The following is a 20,713-nucleotide window of genomic DNA, read 5'->3' as shown; positions in this document are numbered from 1 at the left end:
TACTTGAAGCCCTTTCACGTGACTTTAGAAACGGACTCCCGTGGGAGTTGTTGTATGCTGATGATTTGGTGTTGATTGCAGAAAATGAAAGGGAGGCGGAGGAAAGGTTTAGGAAGTGGAGAGATGGTATGGGGCAAAAGGGTTTAAGGGTAAATGCAGATAAAACAAAAGTGATGATATCTAGGGTTGGTGGCGGTACTGTCAAAGACGAGGGAGAGTGGCCATGTGCAGTTTGCCACAAGGGCGTGGGAAGTAATTCCATCTTGTGCGGTGTGTGTGATAAATGGGTGCATAAGAGATGTAGTGGTATCAGAGGTAGACTGCGAGATAATGCTGATTTTATGTGTACGGCATGCCGGGGTGAGCAAGTGGAGATCGTCAGATGTGAAAGGATTGAACTTGCTGGTGAATCTCTTGAGTGTGTGGAAGAGTTTAGTTATTTGGGAGACATGTTGTTTGCTGGATGTGGGGCTGGAGCTAGCTCTGTGGCTAGGGTGAGAAGTGGTTGGAAGAAGTTCAGGGAGCTCTTGCCTCTCCTGACATTGAGAGGGCTCTCCCTACGTGCTAAGGGGTCTTTGTATGCAGCATGTGTAAGGAGTGTAATGCTGTATGGCAGTGAGGCCTGGGCAGTGTAGGAGGAAGACATTCGCCGGCTCAGACGTGCAGAAATGACAATGATTAGGTGGATGTGCAGTGCATCCCTGCGTCCAAGGCCTGGAGGGGCTGGGTTTACAATGGAAGAGTTGAGAGGTAGAATGGGACTGGAGTGTATTGGTGTTGTGATGAGGAGAGGTAGATTGAGGTGGTTTGGACATGTGGAGAGGATGGGGGATGATAATTGGGTGAGGAAGGTGAGAAGTGTTAATATTGGGGGTGGGGTTATGAGGGGTAGACCGAGAAAGACATGGGACGAGGTCATTAAGTGTGACCTTAGGGTTAAGGGACTGAACAGGGAGGCTGCAATGGATCGTGCAGTGTGGAGAGCCGCCATTAGGTGACCAAGGCCGACACATGCAAGCATGTTGGAGCCTTTAAAAACGAAAACGAAAACGAAAACGATAGAATATTTTTGTCAGTGAATGAAAGAACAGATTTTATTGAGTTCATTTGTGGTATTAAATTCATTAGAATTTAAAAACAGTGTTTATATCTATTTACTGATACATACAGTATTACTTATATTTTGAAGATGAACATTCTCAGATTATTGTATGAAAGACACCTCACAAACATAAACAGAGTTGAATGGCCTCGTGCTTCAGAGTCACATTCTGTTAACCCCTTAAGCGCGGGCATGTCAGAGGCGGTCCGTGCACCTCACGCGGGGATACTTGTGCTCCAACTGACTTTTAAAAATATTTGCCAAAAATCAGTTATTAGTCCTAGAATATTATAATTAAATATGCATATGGCACATACCTTCAGCTTTCTCCTGGGTTGTTTGTTGAGCCTTCTTCGACTACCATAGGACTTTTGGAGACTTCTGAAGTTGGGTAACAAAGTCTCCACTTTACGCTTCCCGACACCCCGTAATATGATTACCACAGCCTGATATTATCACTAGAAACACTATTCTATGATTTTCAAGTAGTTTGGAATCCATACTCCAAAAAAAAACTCTGTGAAAGCAATGTAAATTACGAGCGTGTACTAGCTTCCCACTTGCATTTGTTCGCCGCTGGTATTCTGTCATTTATTATTCATAAACACAATCACACTTTATATTCCTATTACTTTATTACACTTATATATATCTACAGTATTTATCCATAAGTTTCCTTCAGTAATAATAGTTTATTTTCACTCCAGGCATTCATTTTCTCGTTCAGTAAACTAGTGTAGAGAGCAAAGCATTCACTTTCACTATTACTCCAAGTATTTGTACTCATATTCCTATATTAGTAATTATTTACATTTCTATTTACATTTTCTATTCTGTTTACATTATTTACATTTCTATTTTATTTACACTATGTTATACACTGTCACTTGCAGTAACTAAGGGCTCCTTTCCCTTGAAGCCACACTGAAGCACTCGTACTGGGAGTTCATCACCATTTCCTCCACTGGCTCATCACACGATTCACCAGAAAGATTGTAGTCACTGTCCATCATTATCATGGATAAATTAGCCAGTTCATGTCCCACAGCAGAGTCACTTAGTCCTTCATCCCTTCCCACACGAGGTCTAGTAGGGGTAGAGGTCATAGGGCCATCTAGAAGCAGCAGAAATGGAGGGGCGCGAGTGCGACATGGTTTCATCTCGATAGACAACACTGAACTGAATGACGAGGCGGATATAGGGCCACCAAGGGTTGACAATGTCTGTGTGGTGACAGCTGATAATATATATGCTGTGAAATGATTGGCAGGAAATCTAGACAATACATAATAAATTAGGTAGTTCCAGGTGAATGTAAATATCATTTAGGCTTCTCCCTTCCTTTCTTATATATTTTTATTATGAGAACAGGTCATATGGCATATTTCCAGGGGAAATAAACAGGGAAAATTAGCAAATGAGTGCACATGGGGTGTTGCCAGGTGATGATTAGCCAATTCCAGGTGTAAAGCACTATTAATTACCTTTTTTCTTTTTTATATATATTATTTTGTATAAGAATAAGGCATAGGGCTCATTTCAATGGATGAAATGAGTGGAAAAATCTGAGCAAGATTTGCCTAGCACGGCACAGCTGGGGCAGGTGGGAGGAGAGGGTGATGGAGGGGAGGTAGGGAGGGGAGTCAAGAACGGGGAGAAATGGCTAAACTGTAAACAATGGATGGGAGTACTGATGACATTAGCAACACTGACTACTGTTGGACACTGGCAGTACAGACAGATGATACAAGCAACCACTTGAAGGCCCGGGCGAATTCAAAATAATACAGAATCGCAAAAGTGATGCCCCGCAGTATGATCCATTGCACCCGAGCATCACGAAAGTGACACCCCGTGGTTAAGGAGTTAAGAAGGGGTTTTGTTTTCTTTCTCTTTTCTTGTACCATTCTTTGTACATAAAAGAAGAAACTAAAGGCTGATGAGCAGTACTGAATTGATTCTGAAAGGTGAGTGTGTATCTAAGTGATAATGGCTCATATCAGTCACGTTTTCTTAAGAAGGGGATTTGTTTTCTTTTCCTGTACCATTTTTTGTACATAAAAAAAACAAACAAACAAAGGCTGATGATCAGTAAAGAACAGATTCTGAAAGGTGAGTGTGTATCTGTGATAATGGCTCATATCAAGAAACCTTACTGCAGTCTTTGTTGGGGCAAACTCCCCCCCCCCCCCACAGAACTGCCCTGCCAGAATTAGGGTGCATCTTTCCCAATGCTGTGTGTTATATGCCGCAAAATACGGTAATTACTAGTTTGGGTGAGCTGGAAACTTGTTTTGGGAATTTTTGGGATGAGTGGCCCTTGACCAAAAACATATCGCCAAAGAGCACGTTATAAATGACTTGATATATGATAACTCGTTACGCAATGGATTAGTTCAAACACATCCTTATCATAAAATGAGGGTATCTTATATCAGTTTGTAATCTGATTTAATTAATTTTTAATGTTACATCGTTGTTAATTAGTAAACCAAACATCAAATACTCATAACTCACTGCAGTATTTACCTGAAGAAGATCAAAAGTACATATACATTTTTTGAATTACTGTACTCTGACTGTCCCCAACAGATTAATTTTGCCTAAATAACTGATGACGAAGATGGAAAGATCTCTGTGATGAAAAAGATTGTGATGAAATGAGCTGTGTCTGCAGCATTCTTGCTGCCTGACTGCTAAATGATTTTATTCAACTTAGAAGACACTGCTTGATCTGGAGAAGCCTTCATTGACTCCACAATATGAAGGCCCTCCCAAGCTGAATAAAACAAGATGGAAGTTACTGTCAGCTGTTTCCTGCATATGGCACCAAGCCACTAACCACTCCAGTATAATTTATATATTCAATTTATAACACTGTTAAAAAGAAGATCTTCATTATACAGTAAAAGTCCAATTCTTCGGCATCCAATTCCCCGGCAAATCTGACATTTCGGCAGTTTTGAGAAATAGTCCCATTTATGAAAATCTCTGATTGTTCGGCAGATTTTCCGATTTTTTTCGTCCCCTCTACTGCTGGGGACTTCTTCCAGCAGTAGCAGACTCCAATCAACCCCTTCTATTGTACATATGTAAGTAAGGAACCTACTATAAGTTTAGGTAAGTGCATGTGAACTTGTAGGCCTACTGTATCATTATATTTATATACAGTATGTTCACTAATTTCTTTATTTTTCATATTCATGTATAGTACCGTATTCATTACAGTATTGTACAGTATCAAACAGTATACAGTACTCTCTCCAAACACATTTGTAATGATATGAGTAGTGATGATAATGTTCACCGAAACATATAAGGTACTGAGTGGGTAGGGTTTTTGATAATTCGGCAATTTTGATTTTTCAGCACTTGCCTGGTCCCATAGATGCCGAAAAATCGGACTTCTACTGTATACAGCTGCTTTAACCTAGGTTTGGGTGTATTGTGAATCTGTATTAGGGCCCTCTGAGCCCATTATAATAATAAAAGCTAATGTGTTATCAGTTCTCTGAACAGATTCTAACTTGCTTGATAAAAAACCCTCTACGTTCCCAGGCAGATCGGAGATACCCTTCCTAAGAGCATATACTGGTGTATACAGGAAAAGTTCACATAAAACATTAACTAGGGAGGCATATTCAGCAAATAAATATGGACGTAGGAAATAAGTAACATCGATGTGCTCCCTAAAGGCACAGCCTACGGAAGAGAGGTAATGCAGTAGTCTCTTTGAAGAATTATAATGAACCTTTACAGGATCACACCTATTCTACTAGAATGACGGGAAATTAACAATGATACTATGATGATGGGTATTTGAAATACAGAACAAACAAGTTAGCAGCATTTATTACTTTGTTTTTGAAATAGGAAAGCCCTTAACTTACACTACCCTATCTAAACAATATGTAAGTTTTAATATATGACCTTTCCCCTTCAAATCCAAGTTTAGTTCTTCAACAACCCACCTGAGGAATCTTCATTGATGGTAACAATGCCTGAGCTGACAAAGTACTTCTTAGCACCACCATCGGCTTCAAACACTGTCAGAACTCCTGGCTTAAGGACTGCTAGGGAGGGCACATGTGATGGCAGGATACCAAAACTGCCCGAGAAGGAGGGAACATCCACTTGTCGCACACTGGCTTGATTGTAGAATATCTGTAACATACACTGTTTAATAACTGCACACTGTATTACAGGGAAGTATCAATACACACGGTCAACAGTAACTACTGAAAATATAACGCCACTTTATTTAACCTGTCCAGATAATTTGAGCTCTTCTGAACTTTCATAATGTACTGAAGTGAGTTCTTGGTTAAAGTAGGGTATCATTAGGTTGCATAAATGTAAGTAGTGCTTTAAGTAAATCTATGACCTCTCACAAATAATGCAGTTAATAGATGGGTTGCATGGTCTTGTTATATCAAGTGCATCTCAAGATAAGTGTTACGTCACTCTAGTCAGATGGTCACTTCCCAGGTATTTACCACAGTGTATTATACAGGATCTGAGCTAAGCTCGTGTTTTCCCATCTCTTTTCTACAAATATTTATTTATCCAATCTACGGGAGCTCTTGCCTCTCCTAACATTGAGAGGGCTCTCCCTATGTGCTAAGGGGTCTTTGTATGCAGCATGTGTTAGGAGTGTAATGCTGTATGGCAGTGAGACCTGGGCAGTGAAGGAGGAAGATATTCGCCGGCTCAGACGTACAGAAATGACAATGATTAGGTGGATGTGCAGTGCGTCCCTGCGTCCAAGGCCTGGAGGGGCTGGGTTTACAATGGAAGAGTTGAGAGGTAGGATGGGACTGGAGTGTATTGGTGTTGTGATGAGGAGAGGTAGATTGAGGTGGTTTGGACATGTGGAGAGGATGGGGGATGATAATTGGGTGAGGAAGGTGAGAAGTGTTAATATTGGGGGTGGGGTTATGAGGGGTAGACCGAGAAAGACATGGGACGAGGTCATTAAGTGTGACCGTATGGTTAAGGGACTGAACAGGGAGGCTGCAATGGATCGTGCAGCGTGAAGAGCCGCCATTAGGTGACCAAGGCCGACACATGCAAGCATGTTGGAGCCTTTAAAAACGAAACGAAAACGAAACGAATCTTGATTTCAACACATGGATGCTCTCTGCTTGCACCATCTCTCCCTCTAAATTATTCCAATTATCTATAGTTCTGTTTGGAAAACTAAATTTCTTTACAACACTGAGGCATCAAATCTTCTTCAGACTGAATTCATGTCCTCTTTTTCTCCAATCATCGTTCACAAAGAGGTCCTCTCTGTTCACACATTCTATTCCTCTTAATCCTCTAAACACTGAAATCAAAATCTCCCCTATCTCTTCTCTCTCTCAGGCCTGGCAATTTCAACTTTTCCGATCTCTCCTCATAAGACAACTCCCTCAAGTTTGGTGTCAATCTTGTGGCTATCCTTTGCATTCTTTCTAGTTTACTGGTATGCTCTTTCAAGTGTGGTGGCCATATCACTGCTACTTATTCCAGTCTCGGTCTTATCATGGTCACTACTCTCTCAGCATCTCTTCATCCATATACAGTAATTAAATGCCACTTTCATGTTGGTCCGTAGCCAGCAAGTTCCTTCATTGATCCGGTTTATATGTTTCTCTGGTGATAGGTTATCCTGTATAGTCACACCATGGTCCTCTTCTTCTTTTGCCTTCTTTTTTAGTTCATCTCCCATCTTGTACACGTAACATGGTCTCTTACCACTGACTCCCACTTCCAGTATGTACATGACATTTGTTAATACTGAATTCCATTTCCATGTTTGACTCCACTTGTGGAGTTTATCAATACCTTTTTGCAATTCCTTACAACAATTTACTCCTTTAATATGTTTGTGGTAGGTGGGGGCACCCATCATCCACTCACTCAATGTAGAGGTGCCATATGATCTCTACACTGAGTGACAAGCCAAATGGTTTCCTGTACCCAGGAAACCATTTACTACTCTGGGTGGTAAACCATATAACCAGGGTTTCTGGCAGGGTTGTCCTCCAGATTCCCCTATCCAAAATCACTTAATCATGGCAGTTGTTTCAGAGAGCTTCGGAGGGCCCAATACCTGCCCAGGGCCCCAACCAAATGGGCAGACTCGCGTGGCCATGTGGAATGTGAGAGGTGTGAATGAGGAGAGCAAGAGGGTGGAAGTGGTGAATGTGTTCAAGAGTGCGAGTTATGCTGTGATGGCATTGTGTGAAATGAAGATGAGAGGGTGCGAAGTGGAGGAGCGGGAGGGTGTGAAATGTGTAAGATCGGGAATGAATGGGCGAGGAAGATGCAAGGAAGGAGTTGCTTTGTTGATGAATGAGGTGTGGCAGAGGGGAATGAGAGACTACAAATGTGTTAGCTCGAGATGTATGTATGTCAAGTTCAAGTCTGAGATGGTGAAAGTGGCAGTGATTGTAGCATATGCACCATGTGAGGACAGAAGTGAGAGAGAGAAAGACAGGTTTTGGGATGAGCTGGATGAAGTAGTGGGAGAAATGCCCAGGAGCTATAAAGTGATTGTGATGGGGGATTTGAATGGAAGAGTAGGTACTGGTCCTGAGGATGACATAATGGGTTGCTATGGAGTACCAGGAGAAAATGATAATGGGAAAAGACTAAAGGATATGTGTCAGGAGAGGAGGTTGTGCATTTGTAACTCGTATTTCAAACACAGAGATACACATAAATATACATGGTATAGAGGGAATGGAGATCGTGTTGAAAGAAGCCTGATTGATTACATCCTCGTAGAGAGGTCGATGATGGGAATGGTTGCTGATACGAGGGCTGTGAGAGGACGATGTGGAGGTCTGTCAGATCCTATGATTGTGGTATGCAAGATCAAGCTGAAAGGAGTGAGGTGGATCAGGAGAGAGAAGAGCAGTCAGGGACAAAGACTGAAATTTGAGAAGCTGAGGATCAAAGAAATGGCAGATGAATACAGGACCAAAGTAGAGGACGAGTTAGAATTACTGAATTGGAATGAAATGGATCTGGACAGACTGTGGAACGCATATAGGGATTGCTTAGTTAGGAATGCTAAAGCGATACCTGGTGTGGCAAGAGTAACAACAATGAAGAAAGGTACGGCATGGTGGGATGAGGAGGTAAAGAGAGTGGTGGAGAAAAAGAGGAAGAAGTGGCTAAAGTGGTTACAGGATAGGGGTTCAGTTGAAATAAGAACTGAATAGGTTGAGAGCAAGAAGCATGTAAAGAGACTAGTGAAGAAGAAAAAGGAGGAGGTAAATGAGGATCTAGGAAGAAAAATGAATGCGAACTACTCTGAAAATAGAAAGTTATTCTGGAAAGAGGTGCGGGCATGTAGAGGTGAAAGCGGTAAGAAATGGGATGGTGTGAAGGATGCAGGTGGTAGATTATTAACCCAAGGAGATGAAGTAAGGACCAGATGGAAATAATATTTTGAAAGCCTGATGAATGGGGATAGAGAGAGCAGAGCAGCGGTAAACATGATTGGTTTTGGGGGTGTGCAGAGGAGGAATGCAGTGCCAGGAGACGTGACACTCACACAGGTGAAGAGTGCTGTGAAGTGGCTGAAAAATGGGAAGGCAGCTGGGGTTGATGAGGTGTATGCAGAGATGCTTAAATGTAGTGGAGAGAATGGAATGAAGTGCTTGTTGGAGATATGTAAGAAGGCATGGATGAGTGAAACTGTGCCTGCAGAGTGGAAAAAAGCTGTGATTGTACCCCTGTACAAAAATAAAGGTGAACGAAGTGAGTGTAAGAATTATCGTGGCATAAGCTTACTTAGTGTGGTAGGGAAGGTATATGGAAGAATTATTATCGAGAAAGTAAGAGAGATATCAGAAGTCCTAGTGAGTGATGAACAGGGTGGCTTTAGGAGTGGCAGAGGATGTGTGGACCAAATATTTGCAGTGAGACAGATAGTAGAGAAGGCTTATGAGAAGGACCATAAGGTGTTTATGGCATTCATGGATCTGAAAAAAGCATGACGAAGTGGACAGAGAAGGATTGTGGAAAGTTTTGCGCATTTACTGTGTACAGGGTAAGCTGTTAGCTGCTGTCAGGAGTTTTTATGATGGTAGTGAAGCATGTGTCAGGGTTAATGGGCATCTAAGTGAATGGTTCACAATCAGTGTGGGTGTGCAACAAGGTTGTGTGATGTCCTCATGGTTGTTCAATGTATATATGGATCGGGTGATGAGAGAAGTGAAAATACGAGTAATGGAGAGAGGGATGGCATTGGTAATGAATGGTGATGGATGGAATATCTCAAATTTGTTGTATGCTAATGATGCAGTACTGCTTGCAAGTACCGGACAAGAACTTAGTAGGCTAGTGCAGAGTTTTGCTGATGTCTGTAAGCGTCGTTCCTTGAGAGTAAATGTAGAAAAGAGTAAAGTGATGGTTATTGAGAAAGAAGGTGGCTCCCAGTGAAATGTAACAGTGAATGGAGAGAGACTGGAATTGGTGAGAGTGTTCAAATACCTGGATACAGTGATAGAAAAGAGAGGAAAGTGTGCAAAAGAAGTTGAAAGTAGAGTGACACATGGAAGAAAAGTAGCTGGTGCAACGAAGGCCTTGATAAGAAACAGAGGCTTGAGTGTTGCAGCTGCACGAGGCTTATATGAAGGAGTGTTAGTGCCAACTTTAACATATGGATGTGAGACTATGATGTGGCAGGAAAATGAAAAGTCAAGAGTATGAGCAGTGGAGATGGGACTGCTGAGGAATGTATGTGGAGTACAGAGGGTGGATAGGATACGAAATAATGTGATTCGTGAAAGATGTTGAGTGAGGAAGTCGGTGGACACCAGAATTGAAGAGAGTGTACTGAGATGGTATGGTCATGTGGAGAGAATGGATAACAACAGAGTGGTGAAGAAGGTATATCTGAGCGAATTCGAAGGAGAGAGGAGGTGAGGTAGGCCAAGGAGAAGGTGGAGAGATATGGTGGATGAATGTGTGAGGAAGAGAGGTCTGGAAGTCAGTGAGGCTAGGGAACTGACAGGAGATCGAGCTGGCTGGATGAATTTTGTGAGGAGATATGCATGATCAGGGATTTTTGGCACCCCTTTTTAATGTGGCAGCGTCTGGATTGACTCTGTCGGATCCGATATGTGAAGCTACAGAACGTGGTGAATGTTTTTGGCGTATTCTATAGAGCCAGGATTCCGGGGGCTTGAATGATGAGTGAATGGAAGCGTGGCCCATTGGATTGGGCAATTTTGGGCTGTCTGGACATTGCTACTCCTCACCCTGCCCTTAGGTGGGAAAGGAGGTCTGCATGATGATGATGAATGAATATGTTTCATAATTTTTGCATCATCAGCATATAAACACATATATGTACTCAACCCTTCAGTCACGTACATAATTTATATATATCAAAAATAAAAGTGGGACCAACATTGAACCCTGGGGCACTCCACTAGTTACCTTTTTCCACTGGGAAAATTTATCTTATAACAGTTCTCATTTGTCTTTCTATAAAATAATTTTCCATCCATTTCAACAATTTCCCATGTACACCTCCACAGGTTTTTAATTTTTGTAATAATCTTCCGTGTGGCACTCAATCAAAAGCCTTCTTTAAATCCTAGTAAATACAGTCTATCCATCCTTCCCTTTCCTGAACAATGTCCATCACTCTACTGTAGAAGCTCAACAAGTACATAACACAAGATGACCCTTCTCTAAATCCAAACTGCTCGGATGTTATTATCGCGTGCCCTTCAAGGTGTTTTATCCATCTTTTTCTAATGACATTTTCACATAGTTTGCACACTATACCAGTGAGGGAGACTGGTCTATAGTTAAGCAGGTCCTCCCTGTCACCACCTTTTAATCTGGAACTATATGTGCTCTTTTTCATTCAGTGGGTAGCTCCCCATTTTCTATGGAAAACCTTATAATATCATAGATAGGCCTCATTAACTGGTCTGCACATTCTTTCAAGTTCAAAACAGCTACTTCATCTGGTCCTGTTGAACTGAATGTGTGTGTGTGTGTGTGTGTGTGTGTGTGTGTGTATGTAATAATAATAATCTATCTATCTATCTATTGCCAGACACCACAAACCCAAATAATAATAATAATAAATATTAATAAATAATAATAATAATAATAATAATAATAAATAATAATAATAATAATAATAATAAACAGTTTATTCATTGTGCAGCCATAAGGCTGAAAATATAGTTTGATACGTGGCAAACATGATGATGAAAATATTTAGTAGTTTGATCTTTACATTAATTTACAATATGGTACATTGATTGAACTTGTGTTTTTGGCAGCAGTAGTCAGAATTTGTGACAAATGGTGAGAGTAATAGTTATATGAAGGAGAACTGATATTATTATTGCTTAATAACATTTATCTGTTGTTGATGAGGTTTACAATGGTAGGTATAGGGCTGTTCTTGTATCAGTCAGTGCGTGCCCTTATCGGTGTGTGAATGTTGGTGTGTCTCGTCAACCACCGTGGTGGTGGTGGTGGGGGGGGGGGAAGCATCTCGCAATGTCTCAGGTTATTTAGCAGATGCTTGCTAAATCGCCACAAAATACTCTGGTGTACAGTGTCCTGGGAGGCCATAGCCAGGGTGTTGAGGGCTTCTCTGTGTGCAGTGTATTCTGTACCCAGTATGATATGGCATGCTCTTTTCTGTATCCCTTCTAGCTGTTGCCTCTGTGTAGCGTTGACTGATGGGAACCAACCTAGGGAGGCATAGGTGAGGCTGGGGAGTATAAACTTGTGGAATATACACTTCATCTCCCACTGCAGTGCACCTAGGGATTTGAGCCTTTGGGGCAAGTAGAGGCAATAGAAGGCTGACTGGGTGATGATGGTGATATTGTGCTTCCTGTTTAAATTTGTTGTCTAACATAATACCATGGAGTTTAGTTGCCTCCACAACCTGGAGTGGGTGACCTCCAAGTGTGACTGTCGGTGATGGTACAGGAGTGGTGGATGTGTGGAAATGCATCACCACTGTCTTGTTGTAGTTGATAGTGATGCTGTTGGCTTCAGTCCAGGACCGCAGGTTATCCAGCTGTTGTTGTAGGTGGAGGCAGTTAGGCTCTGTGCTGTCTACCGCAATGCCCACAATGGAGTCATCTACGTACTTCTACAGGTGTGGCATGTCAGTCAGGGCATCGTTAATGAGGATTAGGAAGCACAAAGGCCCCATCCTTGTGCCCTGGGGTACACCACACGTCAGGTGCTGGAGTGTTGACACAATGCCCTGATACCTTACCACCTGCTGCCGACCACTCAGGAAATCTACCAAGTCTGGCTCCATCCCAATACCCAGCACCTTATTTAACACTACATTATTGTCTACCAGATCAAAAGCTTTTTTGAAGTCAATGAAAGCAGTGCTACTAAGGTTTTCCTTTTCTCTAGGTTTCTGTATAAGAATTCGAGGAGGTAAATGAGGCAATGAGTAGTGAAGGATGATTTCATATTGCCAAACTGTTGGTGATCAATGGCATTTGCAATGTTGGCTGAGGCCCAGTCAAAAACAAAACTTTCACAAACAAGACTGGGGATGGGGGTTATGGCAATAGGTCTTAGTTGATCAAATGACTGGTGATCAGAGAGTTTCAGGATTGGTGTGGCATATGCTGTCTTCCAATCTACACGAACTTTATACTGGCTTATAGATGCATCGATTATGGAGCAAAGGGGTGTGGCGAGTTCAACAGCGAATTTTCTGATTAGTTTAATGGAGAGGTCAAAGGGAGTGGTGGAGCACCTGAGCTTAAAGCTTAAAAGCTTATAGGCGACCTAATACTTGTGTACTCGCAGTGGTCTGAGGAAGGGGAGGTAGGCAGGCAGTTGGGATGGGTCAGACTCAAGCAATCTTTGACATATTGCTGCGAAGTGGTCGTTGAAAAGGTTTGCTGCTTCCTCGCTGGTATATCCGCTGGTGCATGGGAAAGAGGTTGATTGTTTACTTATCCCACACGTCCTTGACCTTGCTGTGCCACTGGCTGATGTTAGTGTTTCAACTACTGCATTATAGTTGGGTAGTGCCTCAGTTCTGCCATCCTGATTTCCCTAATGACTTTGTTACGGAGCAGGTTGCATCTTGCCTTGTTGGTGAAGAAGGCTCTGTTGTGTTGCTTGATGAGCCGTTTTATTCTCGGGGTGATCTATGGCATGTCCAATGAGTGAACTGTCATTATTTTCTCAGGAAAGAAGTGATGGTAAGCTTGGTTGATAGTGGCTGAGTAGTCCTTCCTTTGGTGTTTACATCACTGACAATCAATACCTTCATCCAAGGCTAATGCCCCAACCACTGACCAAACTGCCTCGTTAATGAGTCAGGTGTAGGCCTGTATTTCCTGGTGGTGGCAGTGCGGGTCCACACGATGGAAAGGTGCATACTGTTTCCCTCACGTGGCAGGATGTACTGATCTGACAGGTCATTGACGATTTTGTCAAGGACACTCTGGATGTGGGTAGGGAAATCAACAACTTGGGTGAGGGACAGTTCATTTTCAAATACTTTCATGTAGATTTCATTAAAGTCCCCACATATCACAACTTTTGCTACGGTAACTGATACCTGGTCTGTAGAGCATTGCAAGTGTTGATGATATACTCAATCAGCACTGCCTGGGATATTGCATGTGGTGGGTGGTAAACCAGACAGTAGATAATGGAGGCGGTAAGTCGAAAAGTGGGAGGGAGGTGTTAATCTGACTCACAAGACCTCGATTCCCTCAGGGACATCCACATTTATGTGTTGGGGGCAGTAATTGTCCCGAGCAAACAATGCTAAGCAGCAGCTGTGTTTATCTAGGTGGTGGAAGAGAGTAATATTTTCTATATGGCACAGTTCAGGTACTATCTGCCATGCTTCTGTGACACACACAACATTTGCACCAACAGATTTAACTCTCAACACTAATTTGTCTGCCTTGCTACACAACGATGTCATGTTCAATAGGAATAAGGTGGGCAAATCAAACCACGGGTGAGGTATCTTAATGAAGTTCCGTGGTTTCACAGTAGCAGTCTGTTTCCGTTTTCTGCTTGTGATGATTACTCAATTGTATGGACGAGAAGCCTATACCCTGTTGGAAGGTCACAAGTCGAGAGCGAGAGCAGAGGAAATGAGTTAACTGAAAGTGGCATGTGGGGTTACGTGAAGAGAGACAGACAAATGAGGAAATGAATGAGCGATGTGTTGCTGATGTGGATGTGACAAAGTGTTATGAGAAACTGATCATGTGTAGAGGATGGAGAATGAGAGGGTGACTTGAAGAGTGTATGTTAATGAGGTGAAGGTAGAGATTGAGGATGAGACTGAGGTATGGAATGGAGATATATATATATATGAGAGAGGGGTGTGTGAGTTGGAGGGAGGGCAGTTTAATGGCAAAGAACAGGGTGATATCATGGCAATTTGTTTGTGGCTACCCCTTGTGGGATCAACGCATCTGGCTTCAGACAGGCAGTTGTGTGTAACTTGTATTACAAGTATGTTTTATATATTCTCTGTGTTTTGTAATCTATGTACTGTTGCTGCTGCTAATCAACCACTGTCTCTTTGGCTGAGAAGACCCATGAACCACTGGCATGCAACCACCCCCGCACAAGTGTACCATGCAGTGACCCGATATTCCCTGGCATCTGACAGCGCGTCACCATACTGAGGCACAGGAAAAAGTAGGAAGGTTTGGTTCCTGGGTGAATGCTACATTTGCATCTGTCCAACCAGCTAACAGGGGCACCAGAGCAGCCTCCACTACACCCCGTAATCTGGCTATATGTTTACAACCCATGTTGTAAATGGTTTTCTGGTCAACCATCAGACTTGTTATTCAGTGTAGAGCCACCAGAAGTGGAAAGTACAACAGTAAAGTGCGACAAGAAGAAGAGGAGAAAGTATGAAGAGAGGAAGGTGGACACAAATACAGAATGATGGAGGTGATGGAAGAAGTTGGCAGCAGTAAATCGAGTGAGCAGATGATGGTCACCGCCACCTACCATCACATACCATATGTACGGCTGTATGTTTGTGTATAATTACTTACATAATCTTTGTGTTATGAAGGTGTGTAGGGTTCTTTCTGGTAATAGAAATATAAGGAAACAGCACAACCTACTGAGCTTTTATAACGATTTTTTCCAACAATTTCAGTAGTATAGTTATCTGTTATATAGCAACTTGCCAGTATGAATTACACATTGCTTATGGGCCCACAGGGCTGTACTGCAAGTCTTTTTCCCCTGACACACTGTTGCATAACTTACAGACTGCACACTGAAAGTCAATGGAGCTCACTATCACAACAAAATACCAAGTTGTGCAAAGCTAATCTTCCTTGATTAGGGCACTGTAAAGCATCAAGGAGGCAGCAAACCACCACTTATCAACCCGACACAATCTTCCACAGGAGTACCCACTAATGTTTAATAATATCCAGCTCAATCCTGCATCATCCTTGAATATGCTTAGGGTTTCATTCATTTGGGACTTATCTTGGAAAGATCATATTGCATCTCTTGTAATATCTGCTTCCAAGAGATTGGGTGTGCTAAGCCGACTCCAAACCTTCTTTACCCCTGCACAGTTGTTGACTTTATACACGGGTTATATTCGCCTCTGTGTAAAGTACGACTCTCATGTGTGGGGAGGCTCCCCACATAAAGCTCTTCTCAACAGAGTAGAGTCAAAGGCTTTTCGTCTCATTAACTCTCCTCCTCTTACTGGTTCCCTTCAACCTCTATCACTTCGTCACACTGTTGCCTCTTTATCTCTTTTCTATCGCTACTTCAATGGTCACTGCTCCTCTGAACTGTCTGCTTGCATCCCTCCACCTCTACGACGGGTGCCTAGCAACAAACTCTCATCCCTTTTCTGTCCAACTCTCTAATGCAAGAGTTAACCGTTACTCCCAGTCCTTCATTTATGCAACAGGTCAACTCTAGAACAGTCTCTCTCTGTCTGTATATCCTACTTCCTATGATCTCCATCTTTCAAACAGTGTGTCCAGGAATCTCGAAATGAACGGATCTTAAATTTGGCTCTCTTTTGTATTGTTTTTACTGTATTTTTTTCTTAGATGGAAAGGTTTGTGGGCTCCTGGCCTTTGGTTCCTTCTTTCTTGCATCAAGGGAAAAAAAAAAAAATCAATGAATGACAACTGTAGTGGCAGTGAAGGATCCATCTTGACAGCCAAAATTGAGATAAAAGATACTAATACAGTAATACCTCGATATATAATACCCCTACATGCAATACCCCGGCTTAACAATGGGGGTAGAAATTGCACCAGACTCCTCCTAACGATGGCCAAATCCCAGTTTAACGATGGGTTTTTATTTTTCTTACCCGATTTTTATGATATTTTAGACTAAACTTGTGTTTAGGTTGATTTATAAACTGTTTTTAGACTTCACTTAATGTGTTCTAGCCACAGGTGGGGTGAACATTGTCATTTTGGGGTACAGTTAACTAAGCTTGATTTTTTCCAGACTTATATTTGACGATATTCAGATTATATTTGTTGGATTAGTTATTTACAGGTGATAGGCTCAGGCTAGCTTCCTTGACAACTGTTAGGCCATTATGATTACCTTTAAACCTGTTTTGGGGCTCATCAGGATGGGTTTTGGACTTGGTTTGGGGGGAAAACCATGGCTGGTAAACAGTCCACATTGAAATATATGTTAAAAGTACCCCAATATACGATACCCCGCAAAACGATGGGCTTTTACCTAACCAATTAGATCATTAAACCAGGGTATGCCTGTACAGTACTGTAATTGTGGACTACTGCAGACTGTCTTTGAGGGACTCTCCCTGGCATATTTGACTTGTGGTTCTTAAAAATTAATAAACTTTTATTGAATCTCAGCCACTGCTATAACAGACTTTCATAATGTGATGTGTTTTTCTGTAACTGAAATAAAAATGACATTTTGTGCATGCAGTTGCACTGCAATTCCATATCTACTGTACAATACTCTGAAAAAGACGAGACTCTGTCCATGAATTCTTCTATACAGGTCTCCCTCATTTTACGCTGTATCGTTTTATGATATTTCGCATTTACGATCCTTCTTTTTTAGTACCAAGTGTTCATTTTACGATTGAGCTCCCTTGCATTTACGATTGGGCATGTGGAAATCCCGCGCTCACAGGCAGATCAGCTAAGAGTTGTGTGGCATACCCGCCCCGACCACACAGTTTCCCGCGCCACCCAAACCTCCACCACCTGTCATTCTCCTGAGTCATCCACCTCTGCCATCCAAACCTCCACCACCCCTGCTTCCTCCCTCTCCACCTCTTGTGTTGACGAGTGATGGGCTTCGGCCCAGGATGTCTCCTAGCCTCGGAGGAGACATTAAGGCATTATGTCCTCCAGCCTCGGGAGGGACCGACTAAGGGTGGACGGAGCTACAGTACAGTAGGAGGGTACATAACAGTACAGTACAGTACAGCCGTATTTCATGTTGTTTTTGCTATTTCATGTCTTTATGTTTGCAAATGTACATACATACTGTATGTGATTCAGATGCACTACAATACATAAAACATCATTATTATTCCATATTAGATCACTTGTATGGGTCTTGGGTTCCTTATACACGAGTCCAGGAACGCATCCCTATTTTTCCCATTAAACCTTAATTTCGCTTTACAATATTTCGGTTTATGATTGCCTTTCTAGGAACGCATACGAATTGTTAAACGAGGGAGACCTGTATTTGATTACGTAAAGAAAATGTCTTAAATGTTCAGTATCATTTTTTATTTATAATTACATAATTTGCCTAAAATCTTGCATGCTGGTATGATTAGGATAATTATGGAATTATCAATCCATTCACTGATCCAACAGAAAAAGCCATTTATCCTTGACCGAGAGTATTCACTACCAAAGAATGGCTAAAATCAGACAACAGATAACAAAACAGTAATGTGGCAAAGGTACACAATTTACTTCTAAAAAATGAATTCTGAGCAACAAAATCAGAGTCATAACTTAGAATATGATGGTTTGGTATGCGATGCCATGAGTAAGGATGAAAGTTTTGGGGATGAAGTGCTTGAAAGTGTACAGCAGAGAAGGAAGGATGTTGGTCCATTAAAAGCGGTGATGAGAAACAGGGAGGTGAGTCTGGAAGTGAGGCATGGACCTTGCTAGGGGAGTACAAGTCAAGAGTGAGTGGAAATGAGTTACCTGAGAGGAGCATGTGGAGTGACATGGAAGGACAGGTTGAAGAATGAAGACGTGAAAGAACATTGTGGGGTGGATGTGGATGTCTATCTATCTATCTATTGCCAGACGCTATAATCCCGTAAGGCGTGGCCATTTGGCTTTGAGTTATTTGTTTTACGGGGAGGGGCACTAACCCTCCACCAACCCACTTGTTGACACATAGGGAGCACGTATGGTTTGGTTATATGGTTACCACCCAGCGTTGTAAATGGTTTGTGATTGAGAAAATTAGAAGCAATACACAGAGGTGGTTTGGAGATGTGGAGAGAATGGAGAATGAAAGACTGACTTTCAGTCTATAAGAGGGTGTATGTGAGTGAAGTGGAGGGAGGGAGAGGGAGGGGGAGACTGAGGATGAGGTGGAGGGATGGAATTGAGAGATATATGGGGGAGGGGAGAGTGAGTTGGAGGGAGGGCAGTCAAATGGTGGGTGACAGAGCGACTTAGAGGCATTTTGTTTGCGGCCACCCAGTGCGGGATTAGGGTGTCAGGCTATAGATAGATAGATCGATAGATAGGCATGTGATAAACCTACAATGATGAAGAAAAGTTATACCCAGTTTTAGGTTGCTGACTGTGGAATATGCTTATACAATACAATAATTGTGGTGGTTGTGTACAGCAATCTCATGTGCACGTGGTGTCTCCCGTGCAAGCCGACACTCATATGTATGAGTTGAGATGGATACCCAGTGTTAACTTTTTTTTTTTTTTTTTTTAATGCAGAGAAGAAATAACCAAAAGCAAGGAGCCTGGAAACCATTCCTTCCAAGAAAAAAACAAAGACAATTCAACAAAGAGCAAATTCAAAATCCATTCACTTCAAGATGCCTGGACACACCACATTTGCAAGACTGGAGATCATAGGAAGTAGGAAATATGGACAGAAGGAGACAGTTCCAGAGATGACCTGTTGTATAAATGATAGAATGGGAGTAATGGTTAACTCTTGCAGAAAAGGTATAAGAGTTTGTTGCTAGGCGGGAGCTATGTACCTGTCGTAGAGGTGGAAGGATGCAAGCAGGTAGTTCAGAGGAGCAGTGGCCATTGAGGTAACGACAGAAAAGAGATAAAGATGCAACAGTGCAGCAAAGAGACAGACGTTGAAGGGAGCCAGTAAGTGGAGGAGAGTTAATGAAATGAAAAGCCTTTGACTCCACCTTGCTGAGACAAGCTGTACAGTATGTGGGGAGCCTCCCTACACGAGAGTTGTACTCTATGCTGGGGCAAATAAAACTTGTGAATAAAGTCAACAATTGTGCAGGGGTAATGAAGCTACAGAGTCGGCTTAGCACACCTAATCTCTTGGAAGCAGATTTTACAAGAGAAGTAATATGATCTTTCCAAGATAAATCCTGAGAGAATGAAACCCCAAGTATGTAGTATGTTTAAGGATGATGCAGGACTGAGCTGGATATTATCAAATATTAGTGGGTACTCCTGTGAAAGATTTTGTCAGGTTGATAGGTGTAGGAACTAAGTCTCTGATGCATTAAAAACAACAAGATTACTTTTACCCCAGTGAAAAATACGAGCCAAGTCAGACATTAGGTGTACCATAGCCTCATCCCTTGTTTGTAGTAACTGCTGAGACGGACATTACGGGAACCGAATGGAAAGGTGAAGGGTGGAATCATCAGCATATGAGTGGATAGGGTTAGATGAACAGCTTAGAGTCTTTAATGAATAAAAGGAAGAGAGTTGGTGACAGACAGAGCCCTAAGGAACACCACTGTTGATAGATCTACGAGAAGAATGGTGGCCGTTTACAACAGCAACTACAGAACAACCAAAAAGGAAGCTATATATGAAGGCACAGACAGAAGGATAGAAACTGTTAAGAGGGCCATCTGGAAATTAAAGACTTACGTCAGGCTCAATCGAAAGCCTTGATATGTCAAGTGCAATGGCAAAGCTCTCACCAGAGTCCCGAAAGGAGGACGACCAGGAGTCTGAAAGGTAGGTGAGAAGATCGCCAGTGGAACGTCCCTGATGGAACCCATACTGACAATCAGAAAGAAGGCTGAGATAGGAAAGATGCTTGAAAATTCTTCTATCATGAACAGGCAAGAAAACTTTTGAGACACATGATGTTAATGCAACTGGGAATGGTCACTCTTCATTGGGACAGACTGAATGAAAGCAAACTTCCAGCAAGAAGGAAAGGTACAAGTTGACAGACAAAGGTGAAAGGCTTTACCTAGGCAAGGTGTAAGCACAGAAGCACAGTTCTTGAGGACAACAGGAGGGACCACATCAGGTCCATATGCCTTCTTAGTATTAAGGCCAATTATGGCAGAAAATACATCAGTTGAAGAAATTTTAAAGTCAGCCATGAGGAAGTCAGAGGGGGGAAGTGATG

General features: G+C 42.2%; 1 protein-coding gene across 1 annotated transcript in view; it reads right to left on the bottom strand.

Annotated features, from left to right (window-relative positions):
* Positions 1 to 20,713, bottom strand: part of ATPsyndelta (ATP synthase, delta subunit) — a 64,750-nt gene that overhangs the window by 25,518 nt on the left and 18,519 nt on the right. The window contains exon 3 of the mRNA XM_080268164.1: positions 5,074 to 5,266. Within this exon, the coding sequence (XP_080124290.1) occupies positions 5,074 to 5,266 (193 nt within the window). The remainder of the gene's footprint in view (positions 1 to 5,073; positions 5,267 to 20,713) is intronic.

The sequence above is a fragment of the Coenobita brevimanus genome, chromosome 26 (genome assembly GCF_032717465.1).
Source record: "Coenobita brevimanus isolate Jiangsu-jjx chromosome 26, ASM3271746v2, whole genome shotgun sequence".
In the NCBI taxonomy this organism is placed as follows: domain Eukaryota; kingdom Metazoa; phylum Arthropoda; class Malacostraca; order Decapoda; family Coenobitidae; genus Coenobita; species Coenobita brevimanus.
Note: the sequence above shows the minus strand (reverse complement) of the source record. Positions and strands in the feature narration are given on the sequence as shown.